Raw genomic sequence first — 23235 nt, forward strand, 5'->3', positions numbered from 1 at the left:
CTGTCCAAGCAGCAGACAGACACCTGGGGGGGAGGGGAGGCACGGAATCAGGATGCGTCGCAGGAAAGCCAACAGTTGGTGGGTTGGAGGAGGCAGCCGCAGGAGGCCATTTGCATGGTGGCACCGACAGCAGATAAAGCCAGAGGCGCAGGGAGGAAGGCAGGCGATCCCAATGTGCCATGCGGGCCACAAGCAAGCCAAGAGATGGTGGGATGGAGCGGCCAGCTGGCCGTGGGAGGCTCATCTTTGCGTGGTGGCACTGGCATCAGATGGAGGGAGAATTGTGGAGGGGGGGAAAGCAGGTGACTTCACCGCTCGGGCCGCAGGCAAGCTGAGAGATGTGAAGATGAGCTCACCAAACCCATATTCTATATCTTAACCATAGCCTGCTCAGAACTGTTTCAAGCATAGAATATTCTGCATCTGAATATTGCTGTAGTCTCTTAAGTAATGTACCTGTCTTGTGACCTGGATATATGTATGTTTCCCATGACTTTAGAGCTGTTTACAGCGCTCTTTCAGAGCTGAAGTATTCACCTGTCCTGCTTGCCGACATGACCTTGGGAAGGGCTACACCATGGTTCCCAACAAGATACTGCAGACACTGCTTGACCAGTTCTTCCCTGGTTATAGCAAAGGACGATGATATGTATTTGTAACCTTATTCTCCAAATGACTGAATAAACAAAAAGAAGAAACCATCTAGGAAAACAGTGGACCAGCCAGCTTGAGGGAATTCATATTTACTATCACATTGTGAAGCCGCTAATTCAACCCTCTTTCCCATTTAGCAATCTGTTATGTAGTAACAGTTTCAAATTCCCAGCTTCCTTTTCACAAAGGTAGTTTTGAACAGATGGCCATTAGTTTATATGCAGGAATAAAGGCTTTTCTTGGCTCTGGCCATGGTAGTAGCAGGTCTTCAGTTGTTTTTATAACTACCTCAAATGGATAAAACAAATTTGGGGGAAGTTTAACAACACATCTAATGAAGTTTAGCTACACACTGCCTCCTGAACATTAATTTCGCCTGGTCCATGCAATTTGATTTTGCAACAAGAAAACAGCACGTAAAAAGCCAGTTTTATCGCAGAACATCAAATGCTGTGGTGTGCATAATCCTTTATTGTGTTTCCTCTCCTGCTGTCTTTCTTACTCCTTTTGCAACAAGAAGCTTTTAGTCTATTTTTGTGAGCGTTATTGTGCTCTCGTATCTTCTGCAAGTTGACTACTAAGGACTGAGAATAATATGAATGCATTGTTGCTGTTGATGTAAAGTGATTTGTGTTTTTTGCACTTAAAGAGGGTTTTCAAGACACTCTTAATTGTGTAAAAACTATTTCATATAAAACAAGCCACTTTTGTATTAGGTAAAATTGTTTGCTTTTAGTAGGTCTTGTATTAGTGGCAATACATCTTATACAGCATTGAAAGCAGTGCTAGCTTGGAGAGGGCTCAAATTGCTTCATATTGTGATCTGAAATTTTATATACAGTATATTCCCCACCCCTGAATATACTTATTAAATATTTTATGATTCATAAAGTGTTGATTGTTTGCATTTTACACCCATAACATGATAGCAAGTAATTTCCTAAAATAGTGTTTGTATATATTACATAAAATTCCATTTGAAATTTTGATAAATGGGATTAGTAAACCTGAAGTTTACATTAATCCTTTGGGCATTTGCCTTGCAGAGTTATATATTTTAAAATACATTTTTATAAGACTTTCATTCTGAGGAGATTACATTTTCATATCAACTTTTGATTATAGATAGCAAATAACTACTGATATCAGAACAAATATGTTTGAGTACTTACATACTATTTTAACATATACAAGTTGTTTGTGCATTGTTTAAGTGGGGAAGCTGGTATTATCCCTTTATTACAAATTGAGACTGAAGCTTTTTGATTTCAACTCTGTTTTAGATATGGTACTGAACATTGGATTAGCATTATTTAACTAGTTTTACTTTACATTCCAGTCTTTCCTTTAGCAGAAAGAAAGTAGGATTAAAATAGGATAGTTTAAAAAATGAGTGTTGAATTCACATGTAACACTGTCAGAATGTTTAACTTAACAGGTTAAAGCCATAGTGACCTACTTTACATGTAATACTAAGTAAAACAGAAATCATTATGGATGAACTGGACCAATATCAAAACTCAGGTTGGTTTATATTATACTTAAGTCAATCAGCCAGGATAACAAAACTATAATGACTTATTTGAATTATTCACAGATTAAATGAACCAGAATTTTTCAGCTGTGATAGTAATAGGTGTCTAGTTAGATAAAAATTGAAAGGAGAGCTTTCCTATTTCTCTCTCGGATACACAAATAGTGACTTTGCTATGTCAGCCAATGGCCTTTTTAGTCATAAGAGTTTGTAAATTTGCAGCTAAAGCAGGATAAGAAAGCAAAGTTTCATAAATGGTTTTAGCTTTTCTCGCAGCAATAGCAGCTGTGAGGTGATGAGACAGCTGTGAGGTGATTAAAAGCTTTTGGGCTTCAGACATGGCTAGTGAGTATCTCTTCAGCCCAGATAAAGGGTTAACAATCTTATCATGCCCTGGAAACCTGTAGCCTGCCTATACTGGATTCTGAGCCCCATATGTCTTGCCAATTGAACCTCCGTGATGAGGAATAAAATTGGGAGAGTCAATTTTCCAACTTTTATCTAGAAAACCAGTTTCATGCTGCTCAAGAATCCTTGCTTATTTTGTAAAGATAGTTAATATTAATCACAAACTGATTGAAACCCAAGTCACGTATTATGGACATAAGCACATATGAGGTTATGCCGTGTACACCAATATTAAAACTGTAAGTTAGCATTGTGTTTAAACCAAACCACAGTTAATTTTAATAGGATATGGAAATATTCAGTGCCCAATTTCTGATATATTAAATAATGAACAAGCTATAGTATTCTGGTTCACCTAAACTGTAAACCATGAATCAACAATCTTGCACAATTCCGCTGCCTCCTGTCACAAAATTTAAAATGTCAAATTTTCTGGAATTTAGATAATTTCCTTTGAGGTGGCTGGAAATTTGTGAACTTTTGGATGAATTAAATGTTGGGATTTTCATGCAAGATTTCAGAATTTTTAAAATTCTGAAATGAAATAATTGTGGGAGGAGGGGAGTTGCCTTTTTCTGCTGACATAAGTCATGGCCTAGGAGGCACAACAACCAGCTTTCTGCACCACACTAAGCATAAACAAAGCACAACTTCTTTTTGGCTTGTGGAAGACCTTATCATGTCTGTTTCAGAATGTACAGAGCTACTTTGGTCTAGTCAAGGAACCAGACTAGAAACCAGTTTGAGTCCCACTTTAAGCATGAAAGCTGGTTGGATGACTTTGGGCCAGTCTCTCTCAGCCCAATTCACCTCACAGGGTTGTTGTGGCGAAAATAAAGAGGAGAAAGGAGTATTAGGTATATTTGCCACCTTGAGTTATTTTTAAAAATAATAAAGTTGGAATATTCAAAAAAATCTACAGGTATATCTTTCCTAAATTAGCTATCCTGTGCTAAAGTTAGCCAAAAGAATAACCAAATAGTGCTAATTAGTTAACCACTAATAAAATGTTGATCATTTTTCTGATACATTAGTACAGTTTGCTCTGTTACAGAGTAACATAATTTATTCCAAGTTCATTTGCTGTAAAATTACAACCTCCAGGTCTACTGAAGCATTAAAAGGAGACTTTCCCCCCATAAATACTTTATTGCTAGCGTTATCATATGTAGGAGGCACTTTATCATTTCATTTCATTTCCTATCCCTGCAAACTTTTCTGAAACCAGAGGTGGTAAGCACCACACTAAATGGGGTGTTTTGTGGTTCTTTTTAAGCAGTTCTTGAGGCAATTTTCATAGTGGTCAACTTGCCATCAATGTCTTCAAATTGGAATTATCTTTTGACAATTGTGGGCATCTCTTTGTTCAATGTGAGATAGCTTTTAAAAGTTATGTGCTTTTGATGTGTGCTGTAAAGGATGTACTCTCATCCTTTAATTTCAAATAATAAATTCAGATTGTTGCACTTGCATTTAGTTGCTGTAGCATATTGTAATTGATTGAACTCATAACTACTGTGATAGCACTGTCCGATATCAGGACACATTAAGCCAAGATTTATAGGAAGTCATATTCTGAGAAGTGTCTGACCTGTGTGTGTGTGTCTTTCATTGGTTATGCCTTAAGCCAGGGTACAGAACTGTGACAAAGAAACTGGGAATTAAGTCTTGCACTGAATGTGTTAAGTCAGTTTTACAGAAAAGGCTGACTGATTAAGAAATATTCAGCAATGATTAACCTAAAAGAGAACAGGGCTTTCTCATTTGCCAAACAATGTGCCCTTTAAATACCTGTATTAGAACAAAATGTATTAGAAAGCTTAATGCTAGCAATCCTGCGGGCAACCTTTGGTTCTCATAAGTATAATCATTTGAGCCCTAGCAAAATCTCCTGTCCCGTGCCTACTTGGCTAGCATTATAGTCCGTATTCTGAAGAAAGTGACCTGTTTTTTGCCAAACACATTGAAATCAAACTTCAAAAACTGTGAAGTCGGCTAGTTTTTAATTGGAACATTAACAAGAGGAAATTTAAAAAATATCAGTTCTAGGACACATAATTATAAACAACAAAGATGCATTGCCATAATCTAACTAGTGTGGTACATTTTTTTAAAAAAGCCACCTGCATTCGACCAGATCAAACTGTTAATGGTTGTCCATGACTTCATTTCATACAAAATGAATAGTAACTCCATTTTACCTTAGCCCAAATACAAAGGAAATACCTTATAAAACTATGTCCTAAAAAAATTGGGGTTAATCCTGTATCACAGAGCATTTGGGCGAGCAGGTGCATTGTCATGACACTGTTTAAAAAGTGTACTGTATTGCTTTTGTTAAGCATACAGTCCAATGCTTATTATTAAATCACAGAAAAGCAGCCCTGATAGAAAAGAGGGGCTTAATCAAGGCCACTTCAGCATGGATTGACATGGAAACTGAGGCACTGTATCAAATCAATTGCCGCTTAATAAAAGTATTTACAAATAGCTGCACAGAAATGTAATTAACAGCATGGAGTTTTCAAAAATATACACTGTATATAAAATATGCTAACCGGGCTGAAGATTTCACCTGTCTTCACAGAGTGCTACAAATACAGCAAGAAAAATTAAGCCCAGTGATCTGAAAGGTAATTCAAAGGGTAGGAAGAAGCTGGTCCTAAGACGATGCTCTCTTCTGCTCGGCAAAAGGAGACTCATAGGCCTCCATTGGTGGGCAGGTACAGATCAGATGCTGGTCCCCATAGATGTCATCAATTCTGGCAATTGTAGGCCAAAACTTACTTTCAGGTTTCACAAACGGCTAAAGAAGAAGAAGGAGTATTTAGAAAAGCTATATGGTACAACATCTAAACTACAAAAATTAGTAATTACAATATGCTTATGTACATTAAAAAAAAGATAGGCGGTAAAGTGCATCAGGGAAAGCTTTCAAGGCAAGGTTTTGATTGTAAGCCCTACACCAGTGATGGCGAACCTCTTTGTAAAGGCATGCCGAAATTGTGTGTGTGTGTGCTATCGCACGCATATGTGTGCCCACACCCACAATTCAATGTGCCCCACCCACCTGCACATGTGTGCACGACACACACACCCATGCAGTGGGGGGGTTTCACCCCAGGCTGTAGAGGCTTTCCTGAACCCTGGGGAGGACGAAAAACAGACCCAATGGGTCAACTGGAAGTTCAGGTGCCCTGTTTTTCGCCTTCCCCAGGCTCCGGAAGGTTTCCTGAAGCCTGGAGAGTGTGAAAATGGCCTCCCCTGGCCCTGCAGAAGACCTAAAATTAGCTGGCTGCGTGCTGGAGCTGACAGCTTGCGTGCCAGCAAATATGGCTCCGCCTGCCACCTGTGGCATGTGTCCCATAGGTTCACCATCATGGCCCTACATGATTTGGAAAGAAGCTAGCTGAATTCTTTTTCTTTTCTCCAAAGCAACTTTTTGAAAGTCATTCAGTGACCAAGCCAGGAGCTTGAGAAATTTGAAGTAGTTCTACTCATTTTACAGACAGGTTAGGTTACCCTGCATTCTGTGCTTCACCCCAGCACCCAAACATTCTGCCAGTGAAACTCATTTTTTTTGTTGGTCCTCCAAAATAAGGATGAAAATGAAAGTGGGAAACCTGCAGGTAAACTTCCATTTTGAACCTTTATACCTCACTGTTCTGTCCCATGATTCTAATGAATATGCAGACATAGGCTTGGCTGTCTGCCACGATTAATTACGGAGATAAAGCTACCCCTTGGCTAGGAGCCTAGAACGCTATCTTCAAGAAACCAAGATTAGACTTATGGAATGTTTTCTCAACGGCTAGTAAAGTGGACTGTTGTTTCCTGCAAAGATTCCCCTCCCGTCGCTCCACCTATAAACTCTTTGGGAGGGATCACAACAGTAGCCAGCTGTCCCTATTTCCTTCTATGACGTCTTCTCCACAGCTGCTCCCTTCTCTCAGCTCTACGCACATGCATATCAGGGACAACCTCTGTTCCTCCTCACTGCTCTGACTCAGATGCCATCTGGTGGCCAATAAGCCTCTCTAGTCCCTGCTCTGACTCCAAACACCCTCCAGAGTCTTCTTCATCCTCCAGAGCACTCCCATAATGGTCATCGCTGTCAGAGTCTACCAACAGCTCAGCCGACCGCTGCTGGGCCACAACACCCCACCATAAATGATCTCAAGTTGCACTAGTAAAACAACCATTTAGCTGTTGAATTTCACACTGGGCTTTTTCAGAAGTATTGGAGGGTGGAAGGGATGGGGCTGATGAACCACTTGCAGTTTCCCACTTAACACCTTCAAATTCCCCATCCCCCCACCACAATTAGCTATGTGTCTATATCTTTCTGTAATGTCACCGGCCTTCCACTTACTATAACTATTGTCCTCCTCCTGGTCAGGACAACCACTGTTCCTTGCTAAACCAAATGTTCCTTGTTTTGTCCCAAAGGTGCTTTTCAAAAGGCAATTGGACTGTCTTTGTTTTTTCCTTGAAGATAATTTTGCTTCACGTCCAAGAAGCTTCTTCAATTCTGAATTTCAACTGAGAATTGAAGAAGCTTCTTGGATGAGAAGCAAAACATTTTCAAGGAAAAAAACAAAGAAAGACCAGATGCCTTTTGAAAAGCACTTTTGGGACAACCATGACCTGGATGACTGAGACTCTCCATAGACGTTCCTTGTTTTGCTTTGGATATCATTTTCTTGTTGGTACAAAGGTTTTATCGTATTCTTTTAGGAACTGAAATGTGAATAAATCAAAGCCAGTTCAAAACAAAGCAGAGTTTACTTCTTTACTTTATTTCACTTCTTGTGGTGGAAACAAAGTCCTTTTCATCCAGTACATCCTCCCTTCAATGCAACACATACTGCTTTTGAACTTGCCAGTTTCCAAAGCAGTTGGTGGAAAGTCATTTCTCAAAAGTTGTTTTGAGGAAAAAAATCTCAGACTGATGAAAATTTACAGAATTACTTTTGTTTTTCTTTAAACTCACTCAAGAATTCTTGAGTAAATATTTCATTTTTCCAGTATGTATAGGAACGTTGCTTCAGAACAGGGATGTCAGCAGTCTGAGCCACAGTAGATCAGACTCAAACATAAAAGATAAGCTATGCTGTACATTTTTTTTGTTAAATTTGTACTATGTTCTACTGGTTTTTTTTTTCTGGCCTAGAAACTTCCCCCATATACAGACCATCTGCTATATTCAATGCAAGAAAGGTGTCTGCATTTTTTTCATGCAGGTAACTTCTAGTGCATGTGGTGCTAAACTTGATCATGATGGACATCTTTCAAGACAGAGAAAAGTCATATTCTCTTCCTCTATGGCAGCCCCAAATAAAACACTTTGAATGCAGTAAAGTAAACATGGCTTGTCTGGCTGGGGGATTCTGGGAGTTGAAGTCCACAGGACTTAAAGTCACCAAGGTTGAGAAACACTGCACTAGAGGGTGTGTTTTTTTGGCACATCTGATGGAACATATTGTTGGCTTTTAAAAACTGACCAGAACATTTCTAATAAAATAATGGCTCAAGATATATTTGTAAAATAGTAACTCATTACTTACTAGTGGAAAAGCAGCCACTTCCCTAGAATATGGACGATCCCAGTTGGGTGCAGCCAGGCAGGTCAAGGTGTGTGGGGCCATCTAAGTCAAAGAAATATAGTTTAGAAAGCAACAAAGAGCCCTCACCCATATTTTGTGTCAAACTATTTCAATTGTGATCAAGGAGAAGTCTCACACAATTAAAACCCTCCTGAACTTACCTTTAAGGGGTTAACTCTCGCATCCATCCTTCCTTCTTCTATATCAGCTACTTCTTGTCGAATACTGATCATGGCATCACAAAATCTGTCTAGTTCTGCTTTGTCTTCAGACTCGGTTGGTTCTATCATGAGGGTCCCTGCTACTGGCCAGGACATTGTTGGAGCGTGGAATCCTAAGAAATAATGAATTCTAATTGTTCACCCTATGTTTAAAATAATGAACCTCAACAGTCATGAAACATCCCAACCATCTCCCCCTTCTAGATCAATCTCTGATCTAATCTGCTTTATAAAGACAATACATAATAAAATAAATATATGCTTTTCCTGTACACCGCTTGGAGAGTCCAAGCAATGGGTTAATTCAGTTTGCTTGCCCTTAGGACTGAGGAACTTTTTTTCCTTTGACCACACCTCCTGGTGTAGCCACTCCCCAGAATTCTTCCTCAGTCAGCCCGTTCAGATGCATTTGCTTGAGTTCCAGCTGAATTAATCCATTTTTTTTGGCTTGGACTCTCCATTTCTTATTTTCTTTTTCCTAAAGTCTCCCCTATCGTTGTGTTTTTTCAACTCCTTCGTTGCTGTGTAAACCACCAGCAGCCAGGAATATCTTTCTCCTTCTGTAGTTCACCCTGCAGCAGCATTAAAAATCACATCTCTGCTGGTTGTGAAATATGGAGCATTCAAAATAACGAAGTGGTTAAGAAAGGAAGAAAAAAAAATCTCACCATAATCCTGAAGCCGCTTGGCAACATCCACAGCTTCAATATTTGCAGTTTTCTTAAAAGGCCGAGTATCCAAAATAAATTCATGAGCCACATAACCTGTTTTGAAATAAAGATTTAGACACATGAATCTCTTAGAATAATAAAATAGGAGTATAAGACAGAGGACCAGGAAGAGAGCAGTTCCCCATTTTAGTGGGCTCTAGAGAGGTTGTCTTGCTGAGCAGTGAAGCAACTGCTGGAGATTTGAATGAGGCTTCCTATTTGAGAGGATAAGGGGGGCTTATACTGGCTTTCCATAAAAGCTGTTCAAACGAAGCTTCCCTCATTGTTTCTTTCACTTTTGCTATATGTCACCACGGTGGTACAATGGCTAACTCTGCTGGGCAGAAAGTATTCCCAGTGATGATACTTGCCTTTGGAGCCTCTAAAGAGGATTTTGTAGTGGTTCTCTAGTCGCTTTGCCATGTAGTTAGCATTCAATATCGCAATCTCAGAAGCATGTTTTAGACCTTTGCCTCCCATCATCTAAAGAAAAGGAAACATGAATGAAAACAAAGCCATATTCCTGACATAGATGATTAAACGTTACATATTCATTGTGGAATTATTACTATACACATACTAAATGAATGCATTCTATTGATATTTATTCAGTATTTAGTTTATAAATTGGGATGCCATCAGTATGTGAATGGTTTTGGTGGCTTATACAAACTCGATAAATCAACCAGAATTTTTTTGGAGATCTCATCCAAGAAATTAATTTGTTTAAGTTGAAAATTTTTAAAGTGAGGATGTTTTAATCCATAATAACTTGATTTGAAAGGTATAAATCATCTTGCCAAATCTGATTTGCCCCTGTTATTGCAATTATTATTTATTGTCCTCTCTATCTATTTTGAAAGAATGGGGAAGTTTCTTGTAGCAACATCTCACTGCTGCACCTGGTAGAATACTGTTTACTCTTTCAGCATTTATTTAATCCCTTTAACTGGGATTATTTATGATGGGACTTAAAACCATCTGCCATTGTAGTATGATGGTTAAAGAGTTGGTCTTGGAATAGGAGAACAAGGTTCAAATCAACTCTCCAGCTTGGAAGCTCACTGGATGACTTTGGGCCAGCTCAACTTATCTCATGGGTTTATTGTTATTGGAGAAAATAGGAGGACTATGTATGTCGCTGTGAGCTGTGTATGCCACTGAAAGCTTCCACAAAGATGTGGGCTACAAATCATCGTAGCACCTCTGATGCTTTTTTTGAATTGTATGTGGGGGGCTGCAATGGGAAGGAGGGTTTGCAAGCCCCCTTATGCAAATGGATTAGACAATTACTTCTGAATGCAACCTATACAATCTCTTCTCATACAGCCCTGCAGAGCTTTACCTTCCAGCAGATGTCTGTTATCGTCAGTGTGAGAATCTACAGTACTAGTACAGAAGAAACAAGGAACAGAAATTATGGCCATACCTTGATATAAACCCAGGAAATAGGCAAGATGGAACTGGATCCCCAAGGGGCGGCACTGATGGTGCCCAATGAATGTGCATCGTGTGGTGAGACAACGACAGGATGGCTGGGCAGGAAAGGAGCCAGGTGCATCTTCCTAAAAGCAAGAAAAGAACTTGAGCTTCCTTCCTACTGTAGCAACAACAGACATAGCACAATGTTTTAATTAGCTAGAATCTGCTTAAATACATTTCATCCTGATCCTCAAGGCAGGAAGATGCGGTTGGGATGAGGGACGAGGTTAAGACAATCCAAAGGGGGAATGTAGAATTTGAAAATCACACGATAAAAAAGGAATTTGAAAGGATGTCTTTTTTCCTTAGGTTCCAAAACTTGCCAGAAGTTGAGAACGAAGATCTTAAGGAGATTATGACCACAATACTAGCAGAATACATTAATAGAGATAAACAACAGCTCTGGTGGGATATTGATTTGATTTATAGGATTAATTCAGCATATGCAAGAACACACAATGTTCCAAGGGAAGTTCATGTTAAATTTCTTAGAAAGTCTACAAGAGATGAGGTTCTAGGAGCTCAAAGGGGAGGACCACTAAAATATAAAGATAAAGAAATAACCATTCTTAAACAGATTCCAAAGAAAGTAAGAGATAAGAGGAAGAAATATTCCTCTTTAGCAAAAAATATATATAATAAAGGGGTCTGGTTCAGGTGGTTATTACCAGAAGGCATATTGATTTTCTGGGAGGGCAGGAGAATTAGAATCAACACAGTTGTGGAGGCGGAGGCTTTCACTAAAAAACAATGCTATCCTAGATGAAATGGGGGATGGTACACAAGAGATGAGGGAGGGAGGGGCTGAGGCTCTGCCAGTAGACGGGGGGGGGGATGCAACAACTAGAAGACTCAGGTCACAGAAGTGATTTGAAACATTATTGCAATTGTTGTTATAATGTACCTTTACAGAAGTGATACAAAAAAAATGATTGAAATACTTTGATGACTTAGTGTTAAACTTAAAACTGCTAATATCTATTCAAATGTTGATGTTTTTCTATTCTTGTCTGTAAAAGTTGTGAGACTTGGGGGGACTGCTCTCCCCCGCACGATGTAGCTGTCAAAAAATTTTATACCCTTTTTAACCCTTTTTCCCTGAAAAAAATTGTAAAAACCAATAAAACTTGTTTAAAAAAAAAGATGGATGGACTTCTTGGCTGAGGACTGCAGGCTGAAGATTGCTGGGAGTTGCAGTCTATCCATCTTAAACTTGCCAAGATTGAGAAACACTGATTTATATATAGGAATCATTAGCCAATTTTAATGGCCAATATGATTGGTTCCTAGAAAACAAGAGAGCCTCACTTATCAGATAAGGGGAGGAGTGCATATATTTTACTCATTGGATACCTTTTCTGGAAATACTTGTTTTAATACAGACATTTTTGATGAATACATGTAGGGGCAATGACATCTATCTCAATTTAGATTTTTCTTCCCAAGAATGCTATTTTACTTATATGGTAATTCTAGGTATGTATCTTATTCCCTAGTGAGTGTCCTTAAAATTTCTGCTTTAAGGTCTATATGAATTTTTTTTAAATAAAAATACATGCTCTTATCACAAGAAGTAGACACTAACACTCCAATTGGTCCCATGCCAGGTCCTCCTCCACCATGAGGAATGCAAAATGTTTTGTGAAGATTTAAGTGAGAAACATCTGACCCGTAGTCTCCAGGGCGGCACAGGCCAACCTGTCAGGGAAAGGAAAGAAAAATGTTCCCAATCCAAAATCTAGATGTTAAAGATTTAGAGCATAGGGGAGACAGGGATGGGGGACACTACATAATCTGGCTTGCATAGGCATCTGCTGGTTGTGAGCCAAAAAAGTCAAGACAGCAACCATGATGGTAAAACTCCCCGTTTTGAAAATGTGGAGAAATTTGATTGCACCAATAGAAGAGAATATTTGCAGTTCAGAGTTGAATTCCGGGGTCCTTGGTGTTCACTGAGTTTGGTTGTTTTCTTGCAGATGTTTCATTACCCAACTAGCTAGTATCATCAGGACTAGAAGAGAGTGGAGCTCTAGCACTGACAATGTTACTTAGATGGTAATTAAATATCTGCAAGATACCAAAATTTGCACCATTGATGGCTGCCATATGGATTTTCTTTTCTTTTTGACAAACATAAAAATGGATGCAACATTGCTCGTACCATAGTGGTGTCCATTTTGCCTTTTTTGATAATATCCTTCAGTTAGTCCTGCTGGCTTGTCAAATACTGTGAGCCTACTCTTCTTCTCTGGCTAATCTCACAAGCATCTTCTTTTTTTCTTTTCTTTTTTTACTTTATGAAGTAAAGTAATTTTATTTCGTGGGCTGCTCTGATTTTGGAATAAGTGGTTTCTCTCCCAGTCTGGTAGCCAACTGCTATACATTGTGAAATATTTGTATGTATTTCCATCACATGTTAGCTTGTTATCTTGTTTTTCAGTGGAACTGAATGATTAAACATGGGGAGCGGTCTATTGCTTTCTCCACACCACAATGTCTCATTATGTATTTCCTTACTCATCCTTTTTTGAAGCTATAGAGATCCAAATATTACCCTTTTCCCATATGGATGCTGTTCTATAATTTTTTTCATGCCAAAATTATGAATAACTAGTATGAGAGTGATCCAAGATTTCAGTCAGGAACATGTATCCAGGACTACAGAGTTACTGAATATGAGAAATCAGTCATATCCGTGAATTTCGATGCTCCCACTACCAAAATCCCATGCATCAAATGTCTCATTATGTTGACCATTTCTAAGTCAAACACTTGGACATGTTTCAACCGTTTCCTAGGATTTAAAAAAAATTATTATTGAATACATGAACTAAAAGGATTTGCCTTTGTTTTTTCTCACCTGAGCATTCATATTTGCTCCATCTAAATAAACTTGCCCTCCATGTTTGTGAATCAGATCACATACATCACTGATCTGCTCTTCAAAGACACCGTTAGTGGATGGATATGTGATCATGATAGCCGCTAGGTTTTCTTTGTGCTTATCTACCTACAAAAAGAAAGGGAAAAGTATCAATTGTGTGCCATATCTAAGTGATAAAAACAAGATTCTTCCTTCTCCTCACATGGAGCATTGCAAAATTTTAAGACAAATAAAATCTGTTTCTTATTAGTTTGGCATAAGAAGCATAAAAGGCCTATTGAGTCATCTTTGTTCATTTCATTTGGTCTTCACAACTTCATCAAGCAGCAGCTCCCAGAAAAGATTTCCTCCTTTTCCTGTAACTCAACATTTCTCAACCTTGGCAACTTTAAGATGAGCAAACTGCAACTCCCAGAATTCCCCCAGGGAGCATCCCTGGCTGTGGAATTCTGGCAGTTCACGTCCATTCATCTTAAAGTTGCCAAGGTTGGGAAACCCCATTGAAGATGATCAAACTTCTACCCACACAGAGTAAATATTCTATCTGGTACCTGAAATTTTTCATAACTATTTACCCTTTGTGCTAGAGCTATGGAGGCACAATGATTAGAGGGCAGTATTGCAGGCTACTTCTGCTGCCTACCTGCTGCCTGCAATTTGGCAGTTCAAATCTCACCGGGCTCAAGGTTGACTCAGCCTTGCATGCTTCCGTGGTGGGTAAAATGAGGACCCAGATTGTTTGGGGCAATATGCTGACTCTGTAAACTGCTTAGAGAGAGCTGTAAAGCACTGTGAAGCAGTATACAGTGGAACTTCCAGTCATGACCGTAATCCATTCCAGGACTTCGGTCAACACCCGATTTGGTCATGACTGGAAGCAAGACTGACTACGCATGCGTGCACACACACAAAAGGCGTGGAAGGGGAAATTACTGCGGCAGGGAAAATCGATGTGGCTGTAATTGATCACCACCTGAGGATGAACAGAGTGAAACATTTAGCAGATTTTTTGGCTGGCACTCGATTTGGTCGTGGTCAGAAGTGTTCGTGATCAGAGGTTCCACTGTATAAATGCTATTGCTATTTTCACTTATACCCAGTTTTGTGTTAATAAAAAGAAGGGAATAGTAAATAGCCACAAAACCAGACACATCCGCAGTATTGATTCTCAAATGAAAAATATTTCAAAAATAGTCAAAAAATTACGTGTCAAAGAAACATTTTAAAAGACAAATTTTCTGTTTTGTTTTTTCTAAACATTCATAATTTATAATAGAGGAATATATTAGGACAAAGAGCAACAAACTAACCATTGCTTTCAAATGGCTCACATCAATGCTTCCATTTTTATCTACTTCTATTGGCTGGATCTTCATTCCTGCCATCTGAGCACTTGCTGGGTTGGTACCATGAGCTGATTTAGGAATAAGGCAGACCTTTAGGAAGAAAATATGTAAAATGAATAGATTGTCATGAACTGAATGCATGATAATTATAGGTGTAATTACAGGGTGTAACCTTGTTAAATCTTGAAGCTGTCAGATTAATTCCAGCTTGATTATATTATAGACTAAACACATTGAAAATATTGATCTAAGCAGTAATATATTTCCCTTTGGACCAAGTATGAATGAGAACATGGCCGCTGGGAGAGGTAAATCATGCTTATAGCTTTGCATTAATTGTCAATCAAATAACAAGAATAATGAAAGAGAGACAGAGACTACAAACAATACTCAACCATGGGATCTGGCAGGGTGAGAGCTGTGAACCATAAACACAAAGTTTTTGCTGTGACCCAGCATAACAGATATAGCACACTTGCTGACCTTAATGGGGACACTAAAGAGACAGGTCAAGGTAGTTGTGATAATGATGACTCAAATAAGCAGGGGATCGTGGTCCAAAATGAAGAACTTACTTCAGAAAGGCGAAATGGTGTCACACGTCAGTCGCACAAGAAGAGCAAGGTATGCAAAAAGAGAAGTCACCTTCTGGTTGGTGATTCAATCATAAGGGATGTAAATTAGGAAAGGATATGGAGGTTTTAAAAGAGGTCAAGTGTCTGCCAGGTGCTACTGCCAGCAGACACAAGAGGCATATTCTTAAGATAGTCAAGAATGTAAGTAAGAACTGTGACGTTGATGATATTATACATCTTACTGCATTGGAATACTGCATTCAGTTTTGATCGCCATGATGTAGAAAAGATGTGGAGACTCCAGAAAGAGTGCAGAGAAGAGCAACAAAGATGATTAGGGAACTGGAGACTAAAACATATGAAGAACCGTTGCAGAAACTGGGTATGTCTAGTTTAATAGATAAGATAAAGATAATAAGATAAAAAAAGATAAGTATAAAAAGTGGAAAGAGGGGGACATAACTAAGGCAGAATATCAGCAAATAGCCCGAGCCTGTAAAGATGAAGTGAGGAAAGCTAAGGCTCACAATGAAGAAAGGCTTGCCACAAAAGTAAAAAATAACAAAAAAAGCTTCTTCCAACATGTTAAAAACAAGAAAAAGGTTAAGGAAATAATTGGTCCATTGCTGGGAGAAAGTGGCAAGAAGGTGACAAGCAACAGGGAGAAAGCAGAACTATTTAACTCATGTTTTGCATCTGTCTTTACACAAAGGGATAAAACAGTCCAACCTATCAAAAACAGCAGCACCAAAATCAGATTAGAAAGACAAGTTGAAATAGGGAAGACAATGGTAAGTGAGCACCTGTCTACGCTAGACGAGTTCAAATCACCAGGACCGGATGGATTACACCCAATGGTTCTGAAGGAACTGGCAGACGAGATCTCAGAACCACTGAACTATATCTTTCAGAGATCCTGGAGCACCAGGAAACTACCAGAGGACTGGAAAAGAGCTGATGTGGTTCCCATCTTCAAAAAAGGAAAAAAAAAATAGATCCAGGAAACTACAGACCTATCAGCCTGACCTCAATACCAGGAAAGATTCTGGAAAAGACAATCAAGCAATGAATTAGCGAACACCTAGAAGCAAACAAAGTAATAGCCAAAAGCCAACATGGGTTTGTCAAAAACAGATCATGCCAGACTAATCTTACTGCATTCTTTGACAATGGACCAGAGGAATGCCGTCGATATAGTTTACTTGGACTTCAGCAAGGCATTTGATAAGGTAGACCATAACCTACTACTACTAGATAAAGTAGGAGAATGTGGGTTAGACAGCATCACCACCAGATGGATTCGTAACTGGCTGACCAACCGCAATCAATGTGTAGTCTTCAACGGAGCTGTGTCTACATGGAGGGAAGTATGCAGCGGAGTACCCCAAGGCTTTGTTTTAGGCCCAGTACTCTTCAACATATTCACCAATGATTTGAATGAGGGAATAAATGGGGAACCCATCAAATTTGCAGATGACACCAAGCTGGCAGGAATAGCCAACACTCCAGAAGACAGGCTTAAGATACAGAAGGATCTTGACAAACTTGAACATTGGGCACTATCTAATAAAATGAAATTCAATGGTGAAAAGAGTAAGGTTCTACATTTAGGCAAGAAAAACGAAATGCACAGGTACAGTATAGGTGGTATCTTCCTCAATAGTAATAACTGTGAGAGGGATCTTGGAGTCCATTTAAATATGAGCCAGCAGTGAGGAGCAGCTGCCAAAAAAGCCAACACAGTTCTAGGCTGCATCAACAGAGGGGTAGAATCAAGATCATGTGAAGTGTTAATACCACTTTACAAATGCCACACTTGGAATACTGCATTCAGTTTTGGTCGCCACAATGTAGAAAAGATATGGAGACTCTAGAAAGAGTGCAGAGAAGAGCAACAAAGATGATTAGGGGACTGGAGACTAAAAAATATGAAGAACGGTTGCGGGAACTGGGTATATCTAGTTTAATAGAAAGAAGGACTAGGGGAGACATGATAGCAGTGTTCCAATATCTCAGGGGTTGCCACAAAGAAGAGGGACTCAAACTATTCTCCAAGGCCATGAGGGTAGAACAAGAAACAATGGGTGGAAACTAATCAAGGAGAGAAGCAACTTAGAACTGAGGAGAAATTTCCTGACAGTTAGAATGGTTAATCAGTGGAACAGCTTGCCTCCAGAAGTTGTGAATGCCCCAACACTGGAAGTCTTTAAGAAGATGCTGGATAGCCATTTGTCTGGAACGGTATATGGTTTCCTGCCTGGGCAGGGGGTTGGACTAGAAGACCTCCAAGGTCCCTTCCAACTCTGCTATTGTATTGTATAATGCTTATCTTATGACTAGTATTTCTTCACAAGTAAGTAATTTATATTAAACTCTCCAGCTTGGGAGCAAAGCTATTATCAGATACAAAATCACATGATTCCCCTCCTTCAGTGATTAAAAACAATCACAAGAGAAAATCCTGTAGATTGCCCATCTGAGCATCAATGGCTTGACTTTGATTTTAACATACCTTTTGCTTTAAGGTTGCTAATCAGCTAGTGAATACAAGACTGTTTACATGATACAGGAGGAAGTATCTCATTAAGAGCATCTTTGTTAGCAGCAATGAGCCAGTTTGGTGCAGAGGTTAAAGCAACAGGCTAGAAACTGGGAAACAATAAGTTCTAGTTCTGCCTTAGGCACAAAGCCAGCTGCATGACCTTGGGCCAATTACTTTCCTTCAGCACTGGGAAGGAGGAGGCAAGGGCAAGCCACGTGAAGTGTTCAGTATTTCATATATTCATATAAACCCTTGCATGAGTAGAATCTAAAATATTGTGTCTCCTGGTCCCCTCCTCCATTTGTTTCAGGAGGAAATGGAAAAGGTAATCGTATTTGCTCAGTCTGACAAAAACCAAAACAAAAAACCCAGTGTACATTCTGTGGAATTTTTGCAAAATTATTAGTGTATCTAAAGGAGGAAAAGGCATTTAGAAGCATATAGAAAATAGTGCAAGTGTATAAAGACTAGCAAAAGAAGGCAGATTATCTCACCTAGCAACCAGCAAACTGTGTGAATGACAAACAACCCATAGAGCTTACATTGGACACAGCCAGGCTAATTAAGTCTGTTTCTACTGAAAAACAAGCTGCCACTCCAAACATAATTAGCTACATAGGAGACAGGAAATCAAAAGTTAGATAAAAGTACACTTTTTACTTACACTTCGCTGCCATTCTCCTTTTGCATTTAAATAAGCCTTGATTGCAGCTAGCCCAGCATATTCACCTTGAGCTCCACTGCAAAGAAACAAAGCTTATTACAACACTTTTTAGAGTGGTGTCAATCAACATCCCGATTTAAAATTCTGTTAAATAGGTTTAATCATCTCCAAAATAAAAAAAATACTGGAATACATCATTCCATGCAGAGAAGGAAATTAAATTAAATGATACCGAATACCAAGACTTTTAAAATCATGTTGCAAACCCAAGTTGCTAAAGCAGATTTAACATTTTTTCCCTAAATCTTCGCCACTACTGAATTAAAGGTCTATCTGCCCATCTTTGACCCAGCACAAATCACTAATGTGTGGTTCCCACTGGCCAAGCACAGCCTATCTCTATGGCATCTTTTCTGTGTCACTGCCAAATGGAGGTGTTCTGATTTGTGAATGTGTTATACATTTATAAACAATGGTCTGGAAGATGTGGGGTGATGACACACTGAAAGGGGACAGCAACATAACCAGAAAACTAATCAGAGCATGAACTTTGCCTTTGTCTTTTGACTAGTTTGCATGTCTTCCCTTCACAACCTCTTCTGGCTGGCTCCCAAGTTAAAACAATATAAAATAAAGAAATATATGGCACGTCAAAAATAGCCCCAGAGAAGAAGGAGGCACTTCCTGCAATGATTATGAAATTAGCTAGCCCCTGGACAGCTGGATGACACAAGCCCAAAGAATCAATTGGACTGCCATATCTTCCTAGGAGTGGTAGGCAAGTGATTGGAACTGAGAAATATAAGAAAATGATAAACAAGGCACAAAAGTCTGGTTATGTATTTGAATCTTGGATACTGCAATGAAGAAAAACAGCTCAGACATTTTCCAAGCATATATCCATTCAGAAATCAGATTGCTGCTACTGAAGTCCTAACCATTTAAGATAAAATATGTTATTTCCATTTCCATTATCTAAACCCAAACCAATCTGTACTTCACTGTAACCCGATACATATCTTCAATGTTAAAAATGTCTATTTCACCATGTGCACACATGGCCCAAGAGTTAGTATGTTCCATTTATCATATATAAATAGTGCAGATGCACCAGGAATTCTTATTCCACAGATAACTGAGAAAGGAAATGACTACGTGAAAAAACAAAATGAAGTTTCAAATCTGTACAAACTGCGGTGGGGTCAAACAAAATTGCTTCTACCTGTTAGGCTGAAACGAAATCTTGTCGTAGCCTGTGATTTCACACAGATCCTTCTCAAGTTCCTTAAAAAGTTGCTGGTATCCTTGAGTTTGATCCAGGGGAACAAAAGGATGTATATTGGCAAATTCCTTCCATGTGATAGGCTACAAAACAGACATAGATACATAGATGGGCACAGAGAAAGAGAAGGAAAAAATCAAACATATCTGTGTTAAAAATATATGTAAATAAATTATAGGAAGCACATGAAATGCAACTCTAAGCTGAGCATAAAGTGTGGCTATTCATTGGAAAATCTGATATAACACTTTTTAAATGTGATTGTCAACTGGAGTACTTCTATAGTACTTTGTTTCTTTATACAAGGAATAGACATATTTGCTATAGCTCAGAAAATGAAATCAGTATACATTTTCTAAAGTAACTAGAAGCATTATATCTTCAGGCATTTATTTTAGTTTAACCATGAAATATTTTATCCTCCTCATCTGACCTGCAATAGCAAAAGTCATAGTGTGCAACAATTCCTTGGTGATTGTAGAGAGCAAGGAAAATGACCTTGATGGAGATATACAAGCTCCATTACCACAGCAATGAGGCATCAAGCATGCCCTCAGTTCACAACAGACAGATAATATTTGGAAGAGATTCAGGTAGACGCCTCCCTAATTCAGTGTAAGAAGAGGGAGATGGTATGGCATAATGAGATTTGCAAAATTGCAAAAAACTACATAGACCAAACCAGGAAATCAACTTTGCTAAGAAGATTAAAACTACTTTTATTGAGATTGGTTATAATAACAGAATCTTGCTCAACTGATTGTTCTGTACAATGATCCTATGAGCAAACCAAATTCAACTATTAATATCCAGCTAAAATAACTGAGCCCATTCACAAGATTACCTCTTCATTGACTTCACCAAAATGCAATTCTTTTTTTAGAGAAACAGATGGCAATCTACCCCAAAATCTTTTGAGTTTATTTAATGTTCACAAAAATGATTGAGTAGTTATCTGAAATGTATTCAATAAAAATAATACATTAATTTAAACAACTTACCATAAGTTCTGATGAGCTATTCAGCTTCATTGTACAGGATCCCTAAAGAAAGAAAACATACCATCAGGGTTTTATTCAAGAAAACTAACAGCTGTATTTTTTCTCCTTTTCAATTTATACTTACCAAAGGAATCATGCTGTGAACAAGAGAAATATCTTTGTTTTCTAATCTTTTCATATATCGGACAATATTTGTTTCAGAGTGATAGCTGCAGAGACAAAAAAATACATGAACAACCAAGGTAATAATAATAGCTGAACACTGTTTATGCCCCCAAGTCATCTGTTAGATCAATAATAAATTCTTCCTCTTAGTAATAGTCAATATTTGCTCATTTTTCCAGGCTGACTATCAATACATGTTGATGAAACTTTTGTATTTAAATTAACATACAGATAAAAGGCATCCCATAGTACAATCATAAAGCATTTTGCTTTAGTTGTGTGTTGTTTGTTATTAATTGGTCAAATTAGACAATTTCCCTTCAAAAACTGTAAAGTTAGTACAAACAAGATTCCTAAAATGCAAACTTAGTAGCTTAATATTTTAACTTGCCAGCATTGCTTTTCTGGAATATCACATACCTCATTTTCATCCTTGTATTACTTTATCAACCAACAAGAGACCAAAAAAATTCCAAAAAGTTTTACAAACCTGTTAAATACTTGGTGTGTTAGGAATGTTGATGTTCTCTTAAACTGAGTAGCAAAAATGCCTTTTGTTTCTTCATCCATATTCTCTGCAACTAATTCCTTTCAAACATAAAAGAAGCAGTCAATCTCTTTTCTCCTCTCAGCATTAATTTGGATTTCATTCTTGGATAGTAACTATTTTTTTTGGGGGGGGGGAACTGTCCCTTCAGTGGTTTGGCTGGGGTTGCATTTATCTTTGTATAATCTATTATGAAGTAAAATATGCTCAGTTCAGAAACAGGATTATTTACTTTCAAAAGAAATTAAGTTTCAATCTGCAAGTATACCTTCTAAAATTGTTATTTTAGTCTGAAGTGCAACTGGAAACAGTTGCACACAATGAGATATTTGAGGATATTATTTATAACTTTTTGATTTCAAAAGGGTAAAATCTCTCAGAGATTGTGAAGGCTCAAAATTGTGAAGTTATGGATAGTGTTAAAATTTGTGAATGATGCAAGTTGCTTTATTGAACTTCCCTTCACACTGCTGAAAGTTTAAAATATTTTCCCAGTACCTTCTGTGATATTGGTGAATGGATGAGAATTCAAGCATTACTATTGACCTTATGGACTGAGTTATGCTCTATGTTGGTACGTTATTTAGTTTTCTAATCAGTCATCTACTTACAGCTGAAGATTCACAACCAAAAATCCACAGTAGATCATCTAGGTCTTTTTCATTTACAGTTTCATCAAGAGAAACTCCAAGCTATTGACAGTTGAAAGAAAGAAAGGACACAACTTCTAAGTTCATCAATGCAAGTGTTTCAATATGTTCTATCAATGAGCTACACTGAAAGAATATCAGAATATATAATCTGAATGACATAATCTGAATGACATTTATTAATACCCCCTATTCACCATGCATAGTGTTCTAATAATTACTATGAACATCAACAATATAAAAATGTTCAATGGCTGTTTACTGAGCTTCCTTATGAAACAACGACTGAGTTTCTTAGAGCACATACCTAGTATGGTAATGAAATGTCTACAAGAAAACCACCATCCTCAGAGAGCACTAAAGACCTGAGAGTTTCTTAGAATTTTTTTTAATTTTTATTCTCTGTAAAGAGAAAGTGATAATGGATAAACCCATTAGAACCACTTCTGAGTATCCTTAAGCTGTCACTTACTGTGCCATCAGGGTAAATCCGAAAGTTTATCTGCCTCTGGGCTGCCCTTTGCAAGACTTCTTCGATGCTACACCCGCACTGGATTTTCAAGGTATCAAAATATACGTCATGTTGGAGTTGATGACCTGCTCTCTTGAGACCTAACATAAACAAACACAAACCCATTTAGGTGTTATGCACAGTTGTCAATATGTCTTTTGTTTGTTATCATTTGCAGCTGAGTCCTAGTCCTGCCTTATGCATTAAAGCCAGCTGGGTGATGATGGGCCAGTCTCTCTCTCTCTCTCTCTCTCTCTCTCTCTCTCTCTCTCTCTCTCCCTCCCTCCCTCCCTCCCTCCCTCCCTCTCTCTCTCTCTCTCTCTCTCAGCATAACTCACCTCACGGGGTTGTTGTTGTGGAGAAATAAAGAGGAGGAAGGAATATTTGGCATGTTCACGGCCTTGAGTTATTTATAAAGATTATAAAAGGTGGTATATAAACAAATAAATGTGG

General features: G+C 38.4%; 2 protein-coding genes across 2 annotated transcripts in view; one reads left to right on the plus strand and one right to left on the minus strand.

The window, feature by feature from the left end:
- The window catches only part of UHRF2 (ubiquitin like with PHD and ring finger domains 2), an 85335-nt gene extending 81267 nt beyond the window's left edge, over positions 1-4068 (plus strand). The window contains exon 16 of the mRNA XM_081945068.1: positions 500-4068. Within this exon, the coding sequence (XP_081801194.1) occupies positions 500-646 (147 nt within the window). The 3' untranslated portion in view covers positions 647-4068. The remainder of the gene's footprint in view (positions 1-499) is intronic.
- Positions 4069-4577: 509 nt separating this feature from the next.
- GLDC (glycine decarboxylase) overlaps positions 4578-23235 on the minus strand; it is a 42706-nt gene continuing 24048 nt past the window's right edge. The window contains exons 10-25 of the mRNA XM_081945067.1: positions 22744-22883; positions 22233-22313; positions 21565-21662; positions 21034-21118; positions 20910-20951; positions 19849-19991; positions 18627-18702; positions 14810-14935; positions 13476-13625; positions 12201-12313; positions 10563-10698; positions 9505-9616; positions 9092-9187; positions 8364-8536; positions 8164-8244; positions 4578-5402 (exon numbers count right to left, since the gene is read on the minus strand). Coding sequence (XP_081801193.1) covers positions 5259-5402; positions 8164-8244; positions 8364-8536; positions 9092-9187; positions 9505-9616; positions 10563-10698; positions 12201-12313; positions 13476-13625; positions 14810-14935; positions 18627-18702; positions 19849-19991; positions 20910-20951; positions 21034-21118; positions 21565-21662; positions 22233-22313; positions 22744-22883 — 1796 coding nt within the window. The 3' untranslated portion in view covers positions 4578-5258. The remainder of the gene's footprint in view (positions 5403-8163; positions 8245-8363; positions 8537-9091; positions 9188-9504; positions 9617-10562; positions 10699-12200; positions 12314-13475; positions 13626-14809; positions 14936-18626; positions 18703-19848; positions 19992-20909; positions 20952-21033; positions 21119-21564; positions 21663-22232; positions 22314-22743; positions 22884-23235) is intronic.

This window comes from Natrix helvetica (assembly GCF_964273705.1).
Source record: "Natrix helvetica genome assembly, chromosome: 2".
Lineage (NCBI taxonomy): Eukaryota > Metazoa > Chordata > Lepidosauria > Squamata > Natricidae > Natrix > Natrix helvetica.